General features: G+C 26.4%; 1 protein-coding gene and 1 long non-coding RNA gene across 2 annotated transcripts; both read right to left on the bottom strand.

Moving 5' to 3' along the window:
- Positions 1–3,532: 3,532 nt before the first annotated feature.
- LOC112685129 lies at positions 3,533–4,272 on the bottom strand. The gene is made up of 3 exons (XR_003148760.1): positions 4,198–4,272; positions 3,941–4,128; positions 3,533–3,620 (listed from the first exon to the last, which is right to left on the bottom strand). It is a non-coding gene; the product is annotated as an uncharacterized LOC112685129 (long non-coding RNA).
- Positions 4,273–4,636: 364 nt separating this feature from the next.
- On the bottom strand, positions 4,637–6,479 carry LOC112685125 (the record flags this gene model as incomplete). The annotated part of the gene is made up of 3 exons (XM_025556908.1): positions 4,637–4,645; positions 5,479–5,603; positions 6,410–6,479. Coding segments are annotated over 3 exons (204 nt in total), but the record flags the coding sequence as incomplete, so codon positions are not given.
- Between the last annotated feature and the right edge of the window lie 16,920 nt (positions 6,480–23,399).

Here is a 23,399-nt window from a genome sequence, read left to right as displayed (position 1 = left end):
CATGGTGCTTTTTAAAAAAAATTTTAAGCGATTAAGTGCTGAAAACGTTCTTTCCGGAGTGAAAGAGGTAACTGGTAACGTGGCGAATAATTGTAAAAGTATTTTAATGTTAGATCGAAGATTGGTGCGATGAGAGAGTGAATCAAGAGCAGAATTCGGTTTTGGAATAGTATTTTGACTCCATTGTTGCCTCCATATGAACAGGTCAGCTCTGATTGTAGATGAGGTATCATCATGGAGATCTTGGACATATATTTTAGCAGCTTTTATAATATTTTTATCGTCATACATATTTAAATTAGCCGGAATAAGTCCTTCAAGTGGCATAACATCAATATGCCTTTGATTAAAATGAGCATTGATTCTATTAAATAGTCAAGATACATTATACATATAAACACGGCACGGCCCATGGGGGAGGCTATAGCCCCCTTAGCCCCCCCTTGGCTACGCCACTGTTAATTAGTAAAAACTGGGAAAGTGATCGCCGCGCTCATACGCGCCTGTGTTACAAATATACACGCGCCTACTGACGGGTTAAATTGAAGATCAGAAATTATTAGTAAGTATATTTAATATGTATAATAAAGTAAATGTAATTTGTTAAGCATTTGACATACCTTAATAGTATTGTATAAACAAGAAAAAGTATTGTTTTTTGAGTGATGTGATAAATAAAAATAAGTTTCCAATTCATGTAATTGTTGTATTTTAATATTTATTACATTTATAAGTATAATATTTATTAAGTTATTTAAGTTTTAGTGATGTATGTGTAAGTTGGGGCAAGGTGGTCCATGTTACACAAGGATGAAACTTAGTAGATTGTACATACCTAGTAAAATTAGTTTAAAATACATCATTACCTATTTGTTTTTACTAGTGTATAATTTGAATTATATAAGTATAATATAATATTGTTGGCTTGATTATATTAAGTTATCTACTTATTGATTTTTTTTTTTTTTATAAAATAATGTATTTATAATTTTTCTTTTAAAGAAATGGTTGGACAAAAAAAGAAAATTGGAGCAAGACCATACAAAACATATAATGAAGAAACACTTCAAAGAGCAGTACTTTTTGTAAAATCTCATAAACTGACTAAACGTTAAGCATCTGAAGAGTTTGGCATTTCTAAATCCACAATTCACCGCAAACGCCATGATCAAAATTTATCATCAGTTGAAAGACCCTGTGTTTTGAACTATAACGAAGAACAGGATTTAGTCAAAGGTCTTATTGTAGCTAGTAAATGGGGATTTCCATTAATCTCACATGACATTTCTCATAATTTATGTGAAATTTAAAATGTTTAAAATGTTGTTAATGGGAATTACATCTGAAAATATTATAAAATCAAGACTGATTATGTATTGCTATTCTCATTGTTAAAATATGTTAATTAATTATAATTTAAAATAAGTATTCTGATTTAATAGTAGACTGATATAACATAAGTCATAATGTATTACCTACATACCTAGGGTTTTTAATTTGTATAAACATTGTTTTGTTTTCAACTATAAAAATGTAATTAATGTGAAATATATAAATCTATAATTCAATTGTTTTTTAAATTTATTTTTAATTAGTGTACATTTTTTCAAAAATAAATACAAAATGTTTTTCTAATTTAAAAAAATTCAAGGAATCTTTTAAAAATATTATTTTTTTGCCCCAAATAAGTCTTAGTAAAGGAAACTTGGTTTTTGTATGATAATTATATGTTTGCCCCAAGTTAAACTTTTATGGTACAACTTGGGACAAGCATAAAAAATAAAAAATAAATATACAGGAGTTTAAGAAAAAAACTCAAATCAATAATATTTTCATAAAACAAAGTAAGACCCAGATTTTTTGTAATTACATGAAATTCCCTAACTTAAATAGTTTTTAAGTTACCTACAATCAAAATTTTATAGTGCCCCAAGTAACACCATTTGACGGAATATTAAAATGACTAAATAAATAATTTAGGCATTCGGCCTCATAAGAACATAAAAAACAGTTATCCATCATAACACTAAGATATTAAAAAATAATTATTATAAATTATCAAATTTGGTATATAATATAGATGACAACATTTAAAAATATTTACATAATAAAGAAAGATTGTAGATAGGGCACAAGAAAGCACATCATAGATATCATTTAGATAAGGTTTCTATTCTGTGGTATTGGTATTATTTAATAAAATGTTTACAACAGCTATTAGATTACAAACTAAATAATAATTAATTTAACAATGTAGGTAAATAGTCTAAGAAATGATGGCTTATACTAGTTATAGCTTGAGTGTATAGTGTAAATGTATCTACTTAATTTATATTTTAGTGTTATTTTATGTTTTAAATGTTAAGCATTAGGTATTGGGATTTTATGTTTTCTGTTGTTTTATTAAAACTATAAATACTTGTGTACCTATAAGAAATATTTTAATTTTGAGACAAAATATTAGATAAATACAAAATAAAATATTTAAAACTTACTGTGTTATTGACTATCACAGCACTAGCTTGTTCTAATTTTGATGATTTCCACATACAATATTTAACTGTTTTTTGATTGTCCTCATTGGCAGTCTTCTTTGGAATTTTAATATTCACTGTTTGAATAGGTAAAGAAGTATTTGAATAGTTACTAAATCATCATCACCTAAAACAAATTACAGATAAGTACTAACCTTTCTGTTTACCAACTCCAATTTTATTTTTATTAATAATGTTATGTTAACAGTTATGTAAACAACTTGCCTAATTTAGCAGGTGATATAATTTTTTTAATTATGTTTTGTTCAAACACATTTAAGTTTAATTGTCTTTTAAAATATGTTTTCAACTTATTTTTGAATACATCAAATTTTTGTAAAAGATATTGGTCCTTTGATGGTAATAAATGAGAAAAATCTATATCAATCTAAGAAAAATCATTGTGTATATTTCTAATTATTTATTTGAAAAAAAAAATTAATTTTATTATTAAGAATTATGTATTTGAAAGCAATAAATTAATTTATTTTTATTTTAATATTAATTAAATATACTGCAATTCAAACATTTTTTAAATCTATTATGACATAAGGACACATTTTGTAGTTTGTGTGACTATACTTACAAGTATGTGACTTGTTGCCTTTTTTAAAGCTGGATATTTACGAATAGCATTTTCGTTGATTTGCTTTGTATTTCTATAACGAGCAGTTTCAGCCCATAACTGGTGTAAAATGATTTCTGGTTCTATATTATGCTTTAGCCAATTTATTGAATCTAAAATATCTATTTAATATAGGTATGCAATAAGTATTAATAAATAAGAATTACAAATTAATATTATAATAAATATCTAATTCTAATGTCAATTTCACATTATAAGAATCATATTTTATTAAAAATAAAAAATTAAAAATAATTAATAGATACCTTCTTCATTGATAAAAACTTCATTGTCCTTATTATGTTTTTTATTACTTTGAAAATGTATTTTCTTTATCTCCTTTTTTAAATTACAATATTTGTCATACAATTTTCCTCAATTAGGACTCACTTTATTACCTTCTTTATAATAAGGGATGAAATAAACATATTTATTTTCTGAAGGAAAGAATTCTTCTATACCTATTGAGTATGAAAACCCCTTTTTATTTATTATAGTTTTTAACAAACCATATACTTAGTATAAAACTTATACAATATTTACCTACTACATTATTAAAAATAAATTTCTATATAGAGTTATAGTTGTGGAGTTGAAAATAAAATAAATTAAAAAACATCTTAGATACAAAATAATTTTAAATGTTTTTACAGTGCCTAATATATTTTGTTTATAATGATTAATTGTTAATGAAATATATACACACATGCATCTGCATCTAACCCACATGCATCATTCTTTAAATGTCAAAATACCTATATGTAATGTTACGAATATCTACCATTTGCAATTTTCGAAAATTGTGTTTTCCCAATTTTATTTGCACCTTTAGTTTTAAAAAGTTCATCTTTTATTAATATTCCACAAAGTCGGTTTCTCATTTTTGAATTTAATGACCCATATGACTTGAAGTGTTGTAGTATAAGGAGACCATCTGGTATTGCTCCAATGTTTTTTTAATAAAATGATCTATAATTTAATTTATTTTCGTTATCATATAGAATTATTGAATATTTTGCAAATAACTTTTACTATTACTCGAATTCACATCGATGGTTGGTGGATTATCAACATTAGAAACTTCAGACTCTGCTCTAGTCGTTGAAAAATTTTCAAAAATATCTGAAATAAATTTCTTAGGTTGCGGCTTATCTATATATTATGATATAGTTAATATACAATTATGTACGATTTTATTTCTATAAAACCAAGTGTTTATCAAATAAGTGATTATTAATAAATTATGTTGTACCTGACTGATTAGTATCTTGTTGAATAATATTTAAAGTATCAATTGCATTATTTGAAATGGCTTTGCAGTTACATTGTAATATGATACATCTATATAATATAATTTGATTTTAATTGTGTTATAATATACAAAATATATTTTAATTAGGTACCTACTATAATTTTATTGTCAGTCTGGCTCACCTGGCTATCCAGGAATTTTTATAGGTACTAATTGTTTTGATAATTAAGGAGCCTAACACCAAATTTAAACATTGAAATACCACAAAAAATTGGTCATTTTCTTGACATAAATAAATATTAAATTGAAATTATTCACCTACATACTAATATAATATATTTTGTATTGGTTATTTGCATTAAATTTATACTCTTTTTTGTACTCAGTCAAATTCTAAAATTTAAAGTAATATTCAAAATCAAATAAAAAACTGATAGATTTGAACAATTAATATACCTAAGTTTTGTTTAAATTAATACATTTTCAAATTTTTATTGTAACTAGCAAAAGAAGTAATAAAGTGTTTAAATTAAAAGATCACTAATAATGTATTAACTTATGAATTAATTAAGAAAATTGACTAACTATTTTAATTAAATTGTTTCTTAAAGAATATAAACTATTTAATTAATTAATAACATTAGTAAATAGTAATGTAGATAACACAGGCTGTAATTGTAATGATAAATTTCAGAAATTTTTAAAATATTAATATTAGTTATACTGAACATATTTTCAAGCAGGTATAATTCATTTTAATTTAATAATTTATTTTATTTTAATTAATTATGTTTGTTGTAGTTCTTTATTATAATGTATTTAAATAGTGAGCTCAATCACAAGCCAGACCAACACTGACCTAAACTTATGTTAATCTTTTTTTTTTAAATTACCTTTTTCATCTGTCACAACAGTCATGTTCATCATTGATTCAAATGTCAATAATTTTTAATTTTTTAAAATAAAAAAATTGTTTTGAGTATTGCAAGTAAAAAAAAAAAAAAAAAAACATTTAATAATTGAGATCAAATAAAATAAATATAATATACATTAAGATTTGCACTTACTGAACTTAGTATTTTTAGTTTTTCCAACTCATTAATAAACTTTGCTCTTTGGACAATTTTGGGAATTAAATCTTTCAACATTAACTCAGTTAATATCATCAAAACTGTTTTATTAATTTCTCCCTCTAAAAACATATAATAATACATAGGTATCTCTCCTAAAATGGTTTATTTATCACCAAAAATAAATGTATGATAAATAAAATCGATTTTGAATAAATAAAAATAATAATGTAACAAATATTTATTTATTTAGTTAAAATTTGAATTTTAAAAATAGAAAATAACTAAATAAATAGAGATAAAATCTAAAAAAAATGCTTTGGGGGATATACTAGTAATATATACTCTTTAAAGCGTATTAATCTAATGTTATCATAAGTTATACCTTCTAATTTTATTTGAAAAAAATTACTAAAATGTTTTGTCATTGATGATGAAATTTAACTCCCTACGTTTAATAAATTTTAATACAATTTTTTTTTAATATTCAGTTAATTTATATCAAAATTGATCTTGAGTTTTGAAAAATATTTGTTTGACAAAAATTGTTTTTAAAAAATCGATTCATCATTTATTTGATGAATATTTATTCCACTATTTAAATATTTTGGAAAAATAAAGTTTCATTAAAAAAAAACGCACGTTGCCTACAAATTTCTAAGTTAAATATATCAAATTATAATATCATCAAAAGTGATTAAAACATTAGAAGGTCTAAATCAATCAAATAAATGGATATTTTTAATCTGTATTCAGTCATTTTTTTTATTTTTATTTTAATTTGCTTTTGTTCGCTCATTACAGCAACATTCAGTCATAAAATGGCCTTATATTATATTAATTGCGAAGACAACATACTGAGTATAATGGTTTTATATTTATATATATTTTTTTAAACTGTTCTTTTCTTATTATATTTTTACTTTACCTTCAAATTTATTCACTAAATGTTGAAACCCAATATAATTTAACCAGTTTTTGATAAATTCATCCATATTTAAGTAGGTATCTAATATAACAATTATTCAATAAATTATATTAAATCGATTTATTTTTATAGGTAGTAACTTATAATTTATAAATAATATCTATATATAGTATGGCTCAGAAGTCCCGTGCTACCCTTATAATTTCTGGGCGGTATATCAATATTTTTGAATGTAGTTTTTTAGAGATTAATTATTACATAAATTACAATTTAATGCCATTAATTAAAAAAAAAATTAAATTTTTGTTCAATCAGCTTTATATTCTACTATTATCCGAGACCAAAAAAATTTATTTTTTGATGAGAAATAAGTGTTAGAGAAAATTTAAAATATTCAAAATTTCTTTTCACAAAAATATTTTTTTATATTATTATTAATCTATATTTAAATTTACATAAAGTTTGTATAAAAAAAAGTTTTATAGGGCCTTTTTGGAAAATTTTGGAAAAACTATTGAGAATTTCAAAAATTACTTTCAAAAAGTACCATATAGGAGCATATTCTGATTCAAAAAGTTACTTATGTAAACTCTCAGGCAAGCATTTCTATAGGAAAAAGTGTTAACAAAAAATATTAATAATAATATCTAAGTAAATAAACATCATATATAGTAAAACTATATTTATATTTCGCTCCACTCAGAACCTTAAAGTAATATTTTTTCATGTATAATTTCAACGATAAACACGACATAAATTGTATACTTTACATCTACTAAGTATAAATATTTAAAAATTTAAATTTAACTGCTTTTAAAAAATTGTTTCCTGATTTAAGTAGGTAGGTATCTAAGATATTATAGACCTATACAATTCGGTAATTAATTTATATTTAATAAACTTTATAACTATAAGTCGATATTTATTTAAATAATTTGAACAAAACTCGAAAATAACTGTATACATTAATAATATACTACATATTCAGTATATAGTGTAAAAAACTTACTTTTTTTACTTGAATCCGTTGAAACTTAAAGAGCTATAGAGCGTCAAACTTCCTTGTAGAAGTGTCGCAAAGTATGATAAATAAATGACTGAAATAAGGGTAATGGTGACCACCATCCATTAGCTGATAATATGTTTTGCAAGAGACAAAATTCTTAAGAATTTTTATTTCATGCCGCGCGTGTTGCCTCGTGCCTTATTTTACCTTTGTGTTTACGACTCGCGCATGTTTAGTTTTCGCCGAATTATATTTCGACAGCTCGACTTATAATATTTTATAGCAATTTGATCTATTGCTATAGTATTCAATTATTTGGGCTATAAAATATAGTTGATTTAAACATATGAAAAAAAAAACTATAAAATATAGTAATATTCACTATTGAAATCAACTATTTTTTTATAGTCTTAATAACTATACTGTTTTAGTCATTCCACCGATAAAATAGTGATTCTTACTACATTTTCCGTGACTATAAAATTTTAGTAATTTTTTTTTTCCGTGTACCAGGGCTCGAGAGTTAAAGTATTTGCTTATTTTTATGGATTGACTTAAAATGTAGCAGAGTGTTATAGAAACAGTGCCGGATTACCCATGAGGCAGAGTAGGCGCCCGCCTTAGTGCCTCGCTCGTTTAAGGGGCTCTGTGAAAACGAAAAACTATATTTTTTTTTAATTCAGTTATATCTGTATTATATTGACGGGAAAAAAGCCATTATAAAATATAATATATGTTAAGTTATAGGTGTTAAGCCGCGTCCAGACCAAGAAACATTTGTCGCAAACATGTGTTATCGACAAAAATTAAAACTGTTTCTAAATGTTGTCACCGACAATTGTGTCAGCAACATTGTTGTCGACAAGTTTTTGTTTTTCATCCGAGGGGAAAAAATTCGATAAAGTTTATAAACATTGTCGCTGACGATGAATTGACACGTCTAGACTGGTCAAATTATGTCGATAAACATTTAGTAAATGCATCATATTTTATTTATTTATTTGGTTTTCGTTCAGTTTTGCCTCGTCCACTATACGTAGTGCATATTATTATTTTATTTTATTATCATTTTTACTCCAATATATTATATTATATTAAATTCTCCAGATAGACCAATGTCATCACATTTAAGATCAGTCATTAAATCATTACCACTATATTTTTGCTTTGCTAAGAGACTAGGACGAACCCAATATCTCTTTTTAGAAGCCTTTTTTGCTTCTAAACTAAAAATTACACAAGTACATGCGGCAATTGCCACGTCATTCTCGTTCCAGATTTTGTCCAAGATTAAAATGTTTATCAAATATGTTGCTTTGGTGTGGACGCGCTTGTTTATAAATTTTGTCGGTGACATTTAAAGAAACATTTTGATACCGACATTGGAGACAAAGTCGGCAACAAATGTTTCTTAGTCTGGATGCGGCTTTATATGCAGAAATAATAATAAAATTATTTTGAAAAAGATTAAAACAATTTAATAAAGACGATTTTATTTACTAACAATAGTCGGTGGTTATAATTAAAGCTGTTTATTTTAAATGTTGGATGGTAATGATAAAGATGTATATAAAAAATAATTTTGTAGGGCCAAAACTTGTAATCGCCTAAGGGCCCACGAATGTTTAATCCGGCACTGTATAGAAGTGTATATCAAGTTATAACACGTAGAATTATGAAATTTTTAAAGTGCCTTTTTTTGCTTATTTCAGCAATTTTTAAATAAAATGCTTATTTCCAGTTTTTTTGATTATTATTGTTTATTTGACCAGTTTTTTTTAAGTTTTTATAGTTTTCTCCTTCAAAGTCGTTTTTGATAGAATTAAAAATAAAAATAATTCTTATCTACGTTGTTACGTAGTTCGTTGCCATCCAAGAGGTATCGTTGTAGGGTTAACAAAGATATTCCAACACTGAAAATAGAACTGAGTGTTAAACGTCAGAATAATAAAAAACAAAAATAACAGTTTACATTTTATTTTTAAGAAAAATCCTTTAGAAAATCTATAAAATCCTTTGTAAAATCTTAAAGTCTTGAAAGTGCAGATTTTTTTGATTTTAATTTTTTAGCTAGAATTTTATAGTTTTTTTTTTTTCGAATAAATATTTTTGATTAATTTTAAATTTTTTAAATGTTTATTTTAGTGCTTATAATGATGTTTTTAATTACTTTTTAAGCGCTCAATTTAATGATTTTAAGTCCCAAGCCCTGGTTATTACTAATCAGTTAGTACTATACATTTAATTGATTAAATTAAAATTGTCTTAATTTGTGTTTAACTATTTGTAGAAAATAATACAAAAAAAAAAAAAAAAAAAAAAAGAGAGGAATATAAATATAATTTACATTTCAATTTTTAACTTGTCATTATATCTAATATATAGGCAATTCTTTTTATTGAAAAACTATTAATATAATGAAATTACAAATTTTGAGTTTAGACTGTTTTTATTGTTTATAATTTATATAACACTTTTTAGTTTTAATCCTTATTATATAATATGTTTAATATGTTTCTGGGAAACACATAAAATGATATGCATACTTTTTTGTGGGTTGCACTCTTTAAAAGTTAATATATTTTATTTAAAATGATCCTGGTGCTAAGGAATGAAAAACTTACTATAAACAATGAGAGTGGGACACCAAATTTCACCAACTTATCTTAAATTATATTATCTGCTTATCATAAGATAAATCACTGAAAAGACAATTGGGCACATAATGAGAGCTTCTATTCTTGGGAGCATAAATAATAATACAATTATTATTATTATTATTATTATTATTATTATTATTACTATTATGCTCTCAAACTCTCAAACGATACTCACGCACGAGGAATACCAGTTTAAACTTCAAAATCAGTGAAACTGGATAATCCATGTGACTAAAGAATACTTTCAGTGTATATACTTATAAATCGATAACACATATACTAATTTTGTTTTCTCTTTCCTAGCGTTAAATAAACAACAAAAAAACAAGCGTCTTCGTATAAAGAACAAGTTCAAGTACAAGACGTATTTAAATAAGGTTGTCCGATTTTTAGAAACTTATTATGAATCAGATTATTGAATCTATTAGGCATAATGTAAGCTAAAAGAACGAGGAATAACAGGTCCGTAATGTAACGTTACATCAGCACCCCACTTTTTGTACAGTTGACTTATGGCTTCCAAAATGGTACCAATGATTGTTATTTCATTTGTACACATTTGTAATCCTGGTATAAACATTTGTAGGTGTACATATGATGACACGAAGCTCAAAGTCAAACCGTCAAAAACATCAGTTAAAACAGATGTAGAATTTTTAGCTTATACTTTATAATAATTTAAGTACATAATTATTTATAAAATAAATGTATTTTCAAATCGTTGGTACCATTTTGGAGGCCATAAGTCTACATAAACATATTTAAATAAAATCATTTTTTATTGTGTAAAATTTATCTTAATAGGTAGGTCATTATATCAATATTATAGATAAGATATATTATGCGTAACTAGATTTATTTAAGGTATTACATTAAATCTGAAAATATACAAATGTACTTGTGTGAATATTGTTTTTTGAGTTACGAAGATACATTATCAGTTAAACAATAATTTGATCAGGTACCTACCTACTTATAAAGTTCCATTGAGGCCGTTCGAAATTATTTTGCCCGGACTGAGCTATAAAGCTAGTCCAACACTGGCCCCACGTAACTCAATGTTTCCGACACCAAAAACATGTATGTACTCCCACTCATAACATGACGACAATAAAACCGCGTCACCCCTTATTATATCAAGTCATATTGGTCATTCATATAGGTATAAGTGTAGTAGCAGTTACAACAACTTGACTATTTGTTTTGAAATATTTTCTACGTTATAACGTATTTTTTACGAATATTTTTACACATCTATTATGTTCATAATAAAAAACACCGTATATCATATTATAATATATAGGTATTAGGTACACAATATAACCAACGCGATGACGCAATGTATTTTATATGTGTTTCTTTACCCTGTATACCTACACGCCAATCAGTAGTAGGGATGAAACTATGCTGGGAGAAAATAAGGCAAGCGGCACTCGCCACAATAGATATATAAACTATTTCGAGGTATGCGATTCTCTCGTGGGCGGGAATATATTTCATAGACAAGTACAATGGCGTAATTATGGGGGGGGTATGGGGATTATCCCCTCCAGACGCTTTTTTTTTAGAATAACTATAATTAAATTCCCGTAAGCACTAAGCTCTAAAAGATTTTAAGATAAGAAATAGAATTCATAGATATTAACGTAGTTGAGATTTTTTTTTTATTTTACTAATATAAAACTATGATAGCTAATCAATTACAATATATGACAAGAAAATTGTATAGCTTACAGTTAAAATATCACACTGATAAATCTAAATTTCATAACTCTTGCTTAGTGTTTAAAGCATGCAATATTTCACAAAGACGTGAAACATTGAAATTTTTTCTAATACAAATTTTATTATTGTTTACAAATTAATTTTTGGGGCATTTGGGGAGGTGTACAAATGTGTATACCAGGATTATAAATGTGTACAAATGAAATAACAATCGTTGGTACCATTTTGGAAGCCATAAGTCAACTGTACAAAAAGTGGGGTGCTGATGTAACGTTACATTAGCACCACCGCGGAAATTTGGTTTTTTGGGGCATTTGGGGAGGTGTACAAATGTTTATATCAGGATTACAAATGTGTACAAATGAAATAACAATTGTTGGTATATTTTTTTTTTAAAATTTTGAATATGGTGGTGCTAATGTAACGGACCTAGGAATAACATATTTTGTTATTATTATTAATCAAAAACAATTTTTTTTCTAGATCGTTTTCGTCCTACCAAAAATACAAAAGTTATTAGAACTCGGCTATTAGTACTTTTACAAATTTTCAATTTTGGACACAAAATATTCACTAAAAAATTTGTGTTTATGAATGTTACTCGATTTTTTTTTTTCGTTACCGAAATGAAACATTTTTCCTATTTATTTATTTATTTATTTATTTTTTTTTTTGAGTAATAAACTATTTTTGTTAAACTAATGTGTTTGTATTTGGAATTTCTATTTATTATACTGCTGTATCTTAGATCATTTGATGGTGTATGCTTTTTGTCAATAAAACGGAGAAAAACTGTAAAAAACTTAAAATTTCAACCGTCATCACAATAGCGCGGATTTATATGCATTAATAACCAACCAAATATGCGCTAAGAAATCTCTTACATGCCCAAGTATATGTAATAATGTATTAAAATATATATTATAGAAAAAATATATGCAATCAAAATTTAGAAGAAAAAAAAATTTAATTTTTAAGCATTTAATTAAAATAATACATAACCTACTTACTGGCCTACTGACCGAAAAAAATTACCTGATCTAATTAACTTCTATGTAATGAAAGGAGTTTCGTCAAATTAAACAGAAGTAAAAGGTCTAATAGAGCTATCGTCAGATCACGTCCTCGTGCTTCTTTCATTAAGCTTCAATGTAATTTTAAAACAAAAAAAAAAATTTCCACAACAAATAAAAGATCAAATTAGGATCTATTCAAAAGTACTCTCAAAAAAACGATAACTCTTTCGACTCAATTAAAAACAATATCCGATATTGAAACTACGATAAAAAAATTTACCAACGACATAATTAATGCAGTGCAAATAGCAGCTCCGATGATTAGAAATGGTAGTCGTCAGATAACGCTTATAAAGTCTTGGGGACGCTATTTTTTTAAAGTAAACAGAGTCCCCTTCTTTAATTTTGCCAAGTCAAGCACTGATTATTAAACATATGCTACTTTTAATCGTAATAATAATATAATCGTATAACAAACTTTATTACGTCTTAGTATTCTTACAACCATAACGTATCGTTAATTTTTTTTCTAATGGCGCGTTTTGGATGGCCTTCGCTACCGTCGGACCGCTAATGTTGCGAACCACGGTGGTCGTTGCAACGCTGAGCCCCGGCGATTACTCGTTGAACGTCATGATCTACATGCTCGCCTACGTGTCCATCGCCAAAGGATGGTTGCTAGCCACTACCGGTGATCCGTCACAGTTCGCGTCGTTCAGCCGCTTCTCGACGGCCATCGCTCCGATCGCAGTGTCCGGGATTGCAGCCGCCGTAGCTCCGACACCTGTCGCGCTGCTTATCGTCTGGTGGACCACCTTGGACGTGGCTACGAAGCTCTCCAACCTGGACGGTACGCAGCTACAACAGTCACCGCCACCACCATGGTTCAGACAATTGGTGGTACTCGTGTTCCAAGTGTGTACAGCTAGCATGGTGTTGGCCCTGCCCAGCGCAATTTTCCACTAACCGCAGTTGTCATCTTGACAAATTATGAAGACTGACTACAACCAACCCTCCCCCCCACCGCAAAATATCTGTAGCATCGACCTTTTCGTATTATTATTTTTCGGACGTTTTTTCCTGCATTCATATTAAACCAATTATTTGGATACACTATATTATATATACAAATATATACATTACGTATACACATTTATATGTGAAAATAAAAGACAAGGCTAACAGTATAATTGTTGAACTTATTGACAACCAGATAGCCATTTATTAGAATTAGCCATATGCTAATAATAATAAATAATAATTTGTTAGAATCATAATATTAAAAGTTAAAATACCGAACTTTTTTTATACATTTTATTTTCAAATCTAAAAATGTTGGAGTTGGTCGACCGTTATTTAAAATATTCTCTTTTTCAATCATAGTATACAATCCAAACGATTTTACTAATAATTGTTCAATAACGCATTTACAATAATATAATAAAATTTAATATTTAAATTTATCCCTAAATAACATGAATCCATTTCTATAGTAAAATAAATTTATAATATTATGAACCTATGATATACGAACCCAAAGACGTACGAATCCAAATACTTCGATCGCACAAATATATGAATACGCAGTCGCGGCCGGTTTTCGCCTTATCGGAAATAAAAATATCGTTTAGTACTATGATGTATGCTGCATACAGTATGCAAAATCATAAATGTTTACAAATTATGTATAAATATGAAACCCCTCTTCCTCTACGACATTGAACACATATCGTTTCTAATAGATTTCGCGAGCAGTTTCAGAATATGTTAAACGACAGCACGACGCATCAATACCAACTATTAATAGAACAAAAATAGATTTTCCACTCTCAGTTCGACGACTGAAAAATTACTGTTTGTTACATAGACCCATAGACCTAATATATAATAGGTCTATGCATAGACCTTATACTAATAAATGGAGTATCACTGGTTGGCGGGGTTGGGTGGTGTGGTCACGACTATTTTCACATCAGTGTTGTCATTTCTGACGACATAAAATATGTCCATTCTCATATTTATACAGCAACAAACGATCGCCGAACTTGAAATTCTTTTGCGCATGATTTTTTTATAGTAATTGAGTAATAGCATATTAAACTAATATATAAGCTTTAAGTTAAATGTCTTTCAATACATCTTGTCCAATAATCTTAACCATGTCATAAATGTGTAATAAATTTTGATATTTTACATCACGATACAAAACCTCCAATTCAACTTTTAATGTATTAATATTATAAAATATATTAGAATAAGTTGATTTTAAATTATTTAAAGTATCTACAGGAAATCTACAAGAATATTATTTAAATTTAGTTACATCAACTAACTGTAAAAGAGGTAATTTATTTGTATCTTGAAATCTGGTATTTAATTACATTAGAATATTATCAATTATTTCATAAAACAATATTTTAAAATTTGATTGGTTGTTAGATTCATTTCTTGTAACTTTTGGAGGTTTTGTAAGAGTAACCTCTTGATTAAATAATTTTAAAAATTCAGATTCATTTCTTTTTTTATTTATAAAATAATATGTTATATTTATTTTTCTCGGGCAAAATTCTACATCAAATGATTTATTTTGGAGTATGTTAAATAGTCAGTATATAAGAATATATCACTAAATATCAGTGCTAAAAAAGCAAATTCAATAGTTTTTAAATTTTTTAAATGACCAATAACACCACATATAGATTCAGATGACGATTTTGGATCTTTTCTAATACTATCAAAAAAACATTTATAAACCTAGACCACTCATTAACTAATGCGTGTACAATTTTTTACCGTGAGGACTATCTTGTTTGAAAAAGTTAAAGAATTATATTCCCTACAATAGTATCTTCAACATTAGTACGAAAGGTGGAATTATGAAAATAAGCAGCAACAACGGTGAGGTTAGCAAAAAATATACGACATTTAACGTTTATACTAAAACCATGTTGCAATACCAAATTTAATCTGTGAGCTAGGCAAGTGTAAAGCTAGGTGTGTAAATAAATCATTAGGTACAACTTCCTTTACTCCAACCTGTTAAATATCCAGACATTATACATGCCCCATCATAACATTGTCCAACTAATTTATTTTCAAAAACTCATGTAAAACAGAATTAACAAAATTAAATAAACCTTGAGCCGTACAGTATTCACTAACATTATGAAAACCCAAGAAACGCTCAACTAATTCAGATTTATCTGTAACATATCTTAATATTATTGAATAATTGTGTTTTTTGACTAATATCTGTAGAGTATAATTAATTTGAACGGAATACAATTTACATTGCCTGATTTAATTTTTTATTTAGTTTATTAAAAATTCAGAAATACATGAAATTAAATCATTTTGTATGGACTTGGACATACCTAAAAATACGTTTTTTAAACTATTATAATGATTTTGTATTTCATGAGAACACCTAACAATATGCATATCAAACAACTCATTAAAATTCCCTTTATTTAATAAATCACTGCTTTCATCATGATCTCTAAATGCCAACTCTTGTTTTCCAAAAATAAAACCAAATCGATTAAGTGCTCCATAAATAAACGATTCAATCTCATATTTTCATTATAATTTTTTTAAACAAATTACCATATTCATTTACAATATCTAGTATAGTAAAACAATTTTTTTCTAGGTTTTATAATCCTAAATGATTATGAATACGTTCTTTTGATGGTTGATGTATTTGTATTTTTTTTTTTCGAGGTTTCTGACTTTCTGAGTAAAATTCGTAACGTTATACGCTTATAGTCATAATTGGTTCCATATGCGATAAGCTATTCATAAATATGGACTGTGAACTTGTGAGTCGAATCATGAATCGAGACTTGAAGAGTTGTTAGAGTAGTTGTAATCATTACACTGAAATGAGTTGAAAGATTCAGTTCAGCAGAATGAGTTGGAATTCCCATCCCTATTGTCAATAGATATTAAAACGGACAACGGTTTAATTAGGATTGTCCCGAGTCCCGACTGTAACAATAACAACTTTATTAATAATGTGTTCTTACGTTGAAATGCCGGCTGACCATAATTCCTGTATACCGCATCTATTTTTAGTACATAAGGCAATGTTAGTCGAGCCTCGAGATGATTTTTGAAAATGCGCAATTCTACGTATTTAATAATCTAATAAAAATTAGATCAAAATATGTTTGAATTTATTCTTATTTACTTTTCCGAAATTGTTTATAAAATCTTAATATTTTATCAATATTTTAATTTTTTTATGAAATTAGGTTTTATATAGTGCTCTTGATTTGATGTGGGTAATACCCGATTTTGTGGGTAGTCAACGTTTTCGGATAGTAGGTACCTATTACCCAAAATGTTCGGGTACCCGATGGTTTTTGATATACGTAAACGGTTTAGCTAAGTCTTAACTAGAGCTCTTAATACACGTGAATTCACGGAATTCACGGAATTCACGTGTCACGTGTCACGTGTAAAATCCAAAATAAAAACGTATATCCTTAACTTAATACTGTACTATTAATATTTTATTAAAACTTCAAGTGTATAACATAAAATTACTAATTTTACCATTGTAAAAATGGATATATATTTTGGATAAACATGTATTTCACGTGTACACGTGAATTCCGTGACACGTGTCTTAAGAGCTCTAGTCTTAACTGCTAAGAGGTAATCAGTATTAAATTATACATTACACAATTATTCAAATAAAAATATTAAATTATTTTCTCTTTTAAATTAACAAAATTACATTTTAAAAATAAATCTTTAATATTTTATGTGAGTGTTATTAGTGATATTATATTTCAATAATTAGTTTGTTCAAGTATAATGTCGAATAACATGTTAAAAGCTATTATAAAACCTATATTTAAATCTTGTAGATAACGGATATAGTGGCCGTATTCGTTACCTTTTATGTGTATAGCTACGCAGATAATAATAAGTAATCACAGTCAGTGGCGTACATACGGGGAAAAGGTGTTCAAACCCACCCCTAGGGCCAAAAAAAAAAAGAAAAGTGTGATATTATTGATGACATGTAATATATTCATAGTTTCATTGTTACGCTTTGAACTTAAAATATACAACTATACAAAAATTATAATAATTGAATAATTATATTGAAAGGTGTTTGAAAAGTTTTGTTAACTATGCTGTTTTTATATGTATTCATATAGCTACTAATTTACTGTAATGTAAAAGTAAACAGTAAATTGTTATAAAGTTGTATAAAATAATATCTATAGCAGTTATTCATCTGTGCAACGAAAAAAAAAGATAACGAAATTCATCATGTTTTAAAAAAAATATGTATTTACATACAAATCCCAGCTCTAGTAATGAGTTTAACTAACCATAACGGGTACCCGAAATGTTGTAAATCGAGTAATACCCGTAAAACCCGGGTATCCGGGTATCAAGAACACTAGTTTTATAAGATAAAAGTTGTACCACAGAAACAATGTTATTGCGCATCACCACTCTCCTCCTATTGAAATGTCCATTGCAATCTATCTATTTTCGTCGCAACGTGTGTTCATTAATTAAAATTTTAATAAAATGTAACCGAAGAAAAAATATAACTTTTAAAAAGATGAATGAATAATTCTTATTATTTTAAAAAATGCTTATACATTTTTATCGTACATAGTTAAGGATTTTTAATTCATATTTGAATGCATATTTGATCAAATGTTAGTGAATGCTTATTTATGCGTTTTTTAGCGCATGAACTTACGAACCCTAATTCTAGCTGTATAGTGTATACTGTATAATGATTGTTGTATACTGCATACTAAAATAATACAAACAAAAAAATTCGAACATTTTGAACATCGATATTAAATCGATTAATCGAAAACAAATCATCGATATTTTGAGCTAAAACGTCGATGTTTTTTGCCCGTCCCTACTCTAAACCAGTGTTGAGGAGTAACTTAACTTAAGTTACAAGTTACTGTAACGAAATTACTTTTTAAGTAATTTGATGGTAATTTAATTACATTTTATTGTAGGTAACTCAAATGTATTTTAAGTTACTTTTTTATAGTGATTATTACTAAATTACTCGTTACTTTTTTTTTGGTTTAATATATGTTAAGGACAATAAAAGTTTAAAGGTACGTCAGTAATAGAAAAATAAGAAACCACTGACATCCTTCAAAGTGAAATAGAATATTTCTAACCTGTTAATGATAATACTTTAGAGCAAAATCAAGTTGAGGAAGTCAATGATTACATTATTTTTGAAGATATAAATAAGAGCATTCTAATGCTGAACTTGAACGTTTTTTATTTACTCCTTTTAATGGTGATTTAACTATTTTAAAAACATGCCAGTAATGAGATTAATTTTTTTGAAGTATAATACTACTTTACTCTCAAGTGCTTCTGTTGAACGTTTGTTCATCGTAGCAGGAGATATATTTACTAAAAAGCGATCTAAAATTAGTGACTGCAATTTTGAAAACGCATTGTTGTTTAAAATAAATTTTAAAAATAAAGATAAATATTTAATGTGTAGCAAAATTAGTATTAATTGTTGATAATTTCATATTGTTGATTGTCATTATTTAGTTTGTGTATTGTCATATAGACAAAATAGACAAAAATATTAAGCTTCAGTGATATTTTAAAAAAAAAAAAGTAACTTTTATTGTAATTGAGTTACTTTTAAAACTCATAAATAATGTAACTTGACAAAATGAAAAAAAAGTAACTTAAAATAATTTAGTTACAATTTTGTTAAGTAATTAGTAATATAATTTAATTACCCAAAATAAGTAACTTCCCAAACACTGCTCTAAGCACATAGTCGTGCGCAGGGGGTATGCAGGGTATGCAACTGCATACCCTTAACATAGAGCCTTCTTTCTAAATTACAAAAAATAAATAAAAATTATGACATATTTGGTCTTATGTATATTATGTGATTTTATATTACACTATGATTATTATTATATTTTTATATTCAGTCCCAGACAGTTTAATTTATTTTTGAAACACAAATCATATGCTATAATAACGATTTAATGTGTTAATGAAATTAAGAAGTACAATAATTCAAGTGAGATTAAATAGCCATCAATTACAGAACAAGAAATGGCTATAAATTAAAATCTTGAAAACATTATTGGATATTAAGAACTCAATTGTAACAGAATCGTTTTATGATTAATTTTAATTGTTTATCAAATTTATTTTGTTGTTCATTTGAGTATATAATTACGTTTTTATTTATTTACCCTATTTAAACGTATTACTCAAACCATTTCAAGTGCTATGTATTTAATTTTTTTTTTTCGTAATTTATTTTAAATTTTAATTATGAAGACAATTATAAAGATTAAGAAATGGCTATTCAGACACTTTTTTCAGGAAAAAAAAAATTAAAATTTTAAATTAAATAGTTATTAAGACCAGAATTTTGAACGCTTAAATTAACTTTCAGTTTAAGAGAGGGTAGGCAGTTGCAGCCTTTTGCAAACCCTGAAAAATAGGTCGGCGCACACCTATGTCTAAACATATTTGTTATGTTTATTATTATTAAAAGTTTAAAAAAAGTAGTCATATATTTAATTTGAATTGTAATTATAATAACATTAAAAACTTTTTTTATTTCTCCTTTTTTTTCAAGTGCTTACAGTGCTTATTTGCACATTACGCCCCTGATATATTTACAGCAATAAACACACTGATATATAATCGTGTTTGTCGTATACCCGTATGGCTTTATTATAATTTATAATCACCAGATTGTTAAATTTGATATTTAAATGTTATATTAAATGCAATATTAAATTTTTAATAATTTATTTGTACACTACCAAGCTATTTTTTTTATTATTTTATGGTCTGTTCGTCTTTCAAGTCTCATATACCGTATTCGTTGTCTCGTCAACTGTTAAGCCATATAGATTGAAAAAGAAACAGGCTTTATATTTCCTTACAACGGTTTTTCTTTAATTAATATGAGTAAAAATCTATACTAATAGTTCTTTTATATTAAAACTACCGATGTTACGATTTATAAATTTAGATATATAAAATAATTTTAATGTTATTATTTATGAATTTTTTTTTATGATGGGCGTAACGGTACAATGGATTGTACCCATCATTGGTATCACTATTTAACGTTTATTGGTGTTGAGTGAGCACCATGCTCGTTGTTTTTTTATTATTATTTATTATTTAATAAGCATATACGATTGAAACTAACACCAAATTATTTATATTTAAATATTTTACAAATATAATTATAAACATTTTTCCTGATTACAAATATCTCAAACAATAAAAATTAAAAACTACATTTTAAAAAAACCTTTTGTTCATACATCTTTCAAATAATATTTACTTTAATATTTTCTTTTTGTTAGATATGTTTGTTTTAAATACACAGTTATAATATATTGTAATATTATATAAAAGTACAATAAATATTATTATTCATCTAGGTCCATGTTGCCTATGGAGTAAGCACAACACTCACTTTATGGACATTAATAGGTGTTAATTCGGTATGCGCAGCTGCATGTCCCCAGCCCCCCCACCTCGGACTTTCGACTTCAAATTTTTACAGTCGTTTGAGTTTCGTTTGTGCTTGTTTGTGCTTTTATTCCCATCGTTCGTGCCTAACCCGTTTCCGAATTATCGAAGTTTCAAGGTGGGGAGGCTGGGGACATGCTCAGCCCCCCACTACCTCGGACTTTCGAGTTCAAATTTTTACAGTCGTTTATGCTTGTTTTTTCTTTTATTCCCGTCGTTTGTGCTTAATCCATTTCCGAGATGTTAAACATTGAAGGAGGGAGGGGCTTAAGGACATGCTTAATAAATTCAAAATATATTTAAACACACTTTTTGTGTATATTGTTTTATCAACACATTTTATAAAGTAAACTTAGTATATGTAAGTAACCAATTTTTTATTTATTATCGTCCTGTTCGTTTATTCCAAGTTTGTGCAGATTTGTGATCAAATTTCGACAGAAAATTCTGATTTACTTGGGTTTTTTTTCATACTTTAAGTAATGACCAACATAATTTTTTTAAAAATGAATTTGCATACAAAATAATAAGACCTTTTCTTTTTGTTTATATTTGAGAAAACCAAAACAATACGTTCATTATTGAAGGATATCTATTTTCCAATTTAAAAATGCCAATCACCTTTTTTAAATTAAATAACATTCAAACAATTATTATTATATCATTAGCTTTTTACACAGCATATATTTATATAATAAAATATTTTTCATATGACAAATTTTCTTAGGTATACATTTAATAAAAATGTAATCATTTATTGATTTCTTGAAATATAAAGTAATTCTACAATAAATATGAAAGTATATATATGTAACATTTTATAAAAGTTTTAAATTAAAATTACAAAAAATATTTTACTAATAATAACAAATTTGATATAGGTATAAGAACATTTTAACATTAATTACAAACATTTAAAAAAAAAAACAGATATTATAATAGTTATTTACGTAAAAATTAAAACGTATGAACATTTTAATTAAAAAATAAATGACACATTACAGTTTTTAAGTTTTTGAATAAAATTTTAAATTAAAACATAAATTAATTATTTAAAATGCTTTTTGACTTATTCAAATTAAACAAATATACTAACATTAGTAACCTAATACTTTTTTATTTAGTGTACAGTATGAATTGACAGTTAACATTTGTGGATGCTCTTACTTATCGTGTGGAATGCAGTTGGTCATCACATCGTTCCCATGTAATATTAGTTTCCCTCCAATTGTATGATACATAATGCCCAATTGCATTAATGTTTTTGGATTTTGGTATTATGAAATTAATAATACCTCTGAGTGTGAATTTGTTATGTAGCACATTTATTGTTGTTGGAATGTCACTCAAAACGACAGTTAATTCAAAGTCTAATTTTTTTTCCCAACTCAAGACTTTGGAAAACAGGTTCAATGAAAAAATGTTTTCCAAATGTAAAATTTGTTTTAAATTTTGTACATGGTCCGCAATGTGCCAAAAACCATTTTTGACCACGGGATGGTGGAGATAATATAGTAAAGGAACTATTGCTATTACTGATTCATTCAACCTCACGACATTAACAGATTTTGTTATAGAATTAATAAACTTGTATTAACGTTTTGTTGATATTTTGTATCTACTAAAAGCAAACCGAAGGTGGTTTGCGCACTTATGCAATTTCATCAACCATGTGTTATTTACTATTATAAATTATAACTTTTTAACTTTTTGCTAAATAGACACCAGTCTTGTAAAGTATTCGAATACTTTTTGAAGTATTTATATGCTATTCTGAATACAATTTTTTTTTTTTATTATTTTTTAAGTATTTTGATTATTTCTTAATTGTATTTTTACTAAAATTTAAATACTTGTATTAAAATATCATAAAGTATTTTATTAATTTTAATTTATTATTTTTAAAAAAAAATCGATTTTGTTGAAAACTAATATTATGTTTTTGTATAGTAAAAGTAGGTAGGTAATAGCAATGTTACCACACTAAATACCCCACATTACATTTTATATAGTTTCTGTTTTGGAATTTTTTAAGA

Source organism: Sipha flava, unplaced genomic scaffold (genome assembly GCF_003268045.1).
Source record: "Sipha flava isolate LNK unplaced genomic scaffold, YSA_version1 266_pilon_pilon, whole genome shotgun sequence".
In the NCBI taxonomy this organism is placed as follows: domain Eukaryota; kingdom Metazoa; phylum Arthropoda; class Insecta; order Hemiptera; family Aphididae; genus Sipha; species Sipha flava.
Note: the sequence above shows the minus strand (reverse complement) of the source record. Positions and strands in the feature narration are given on the sequence as shown.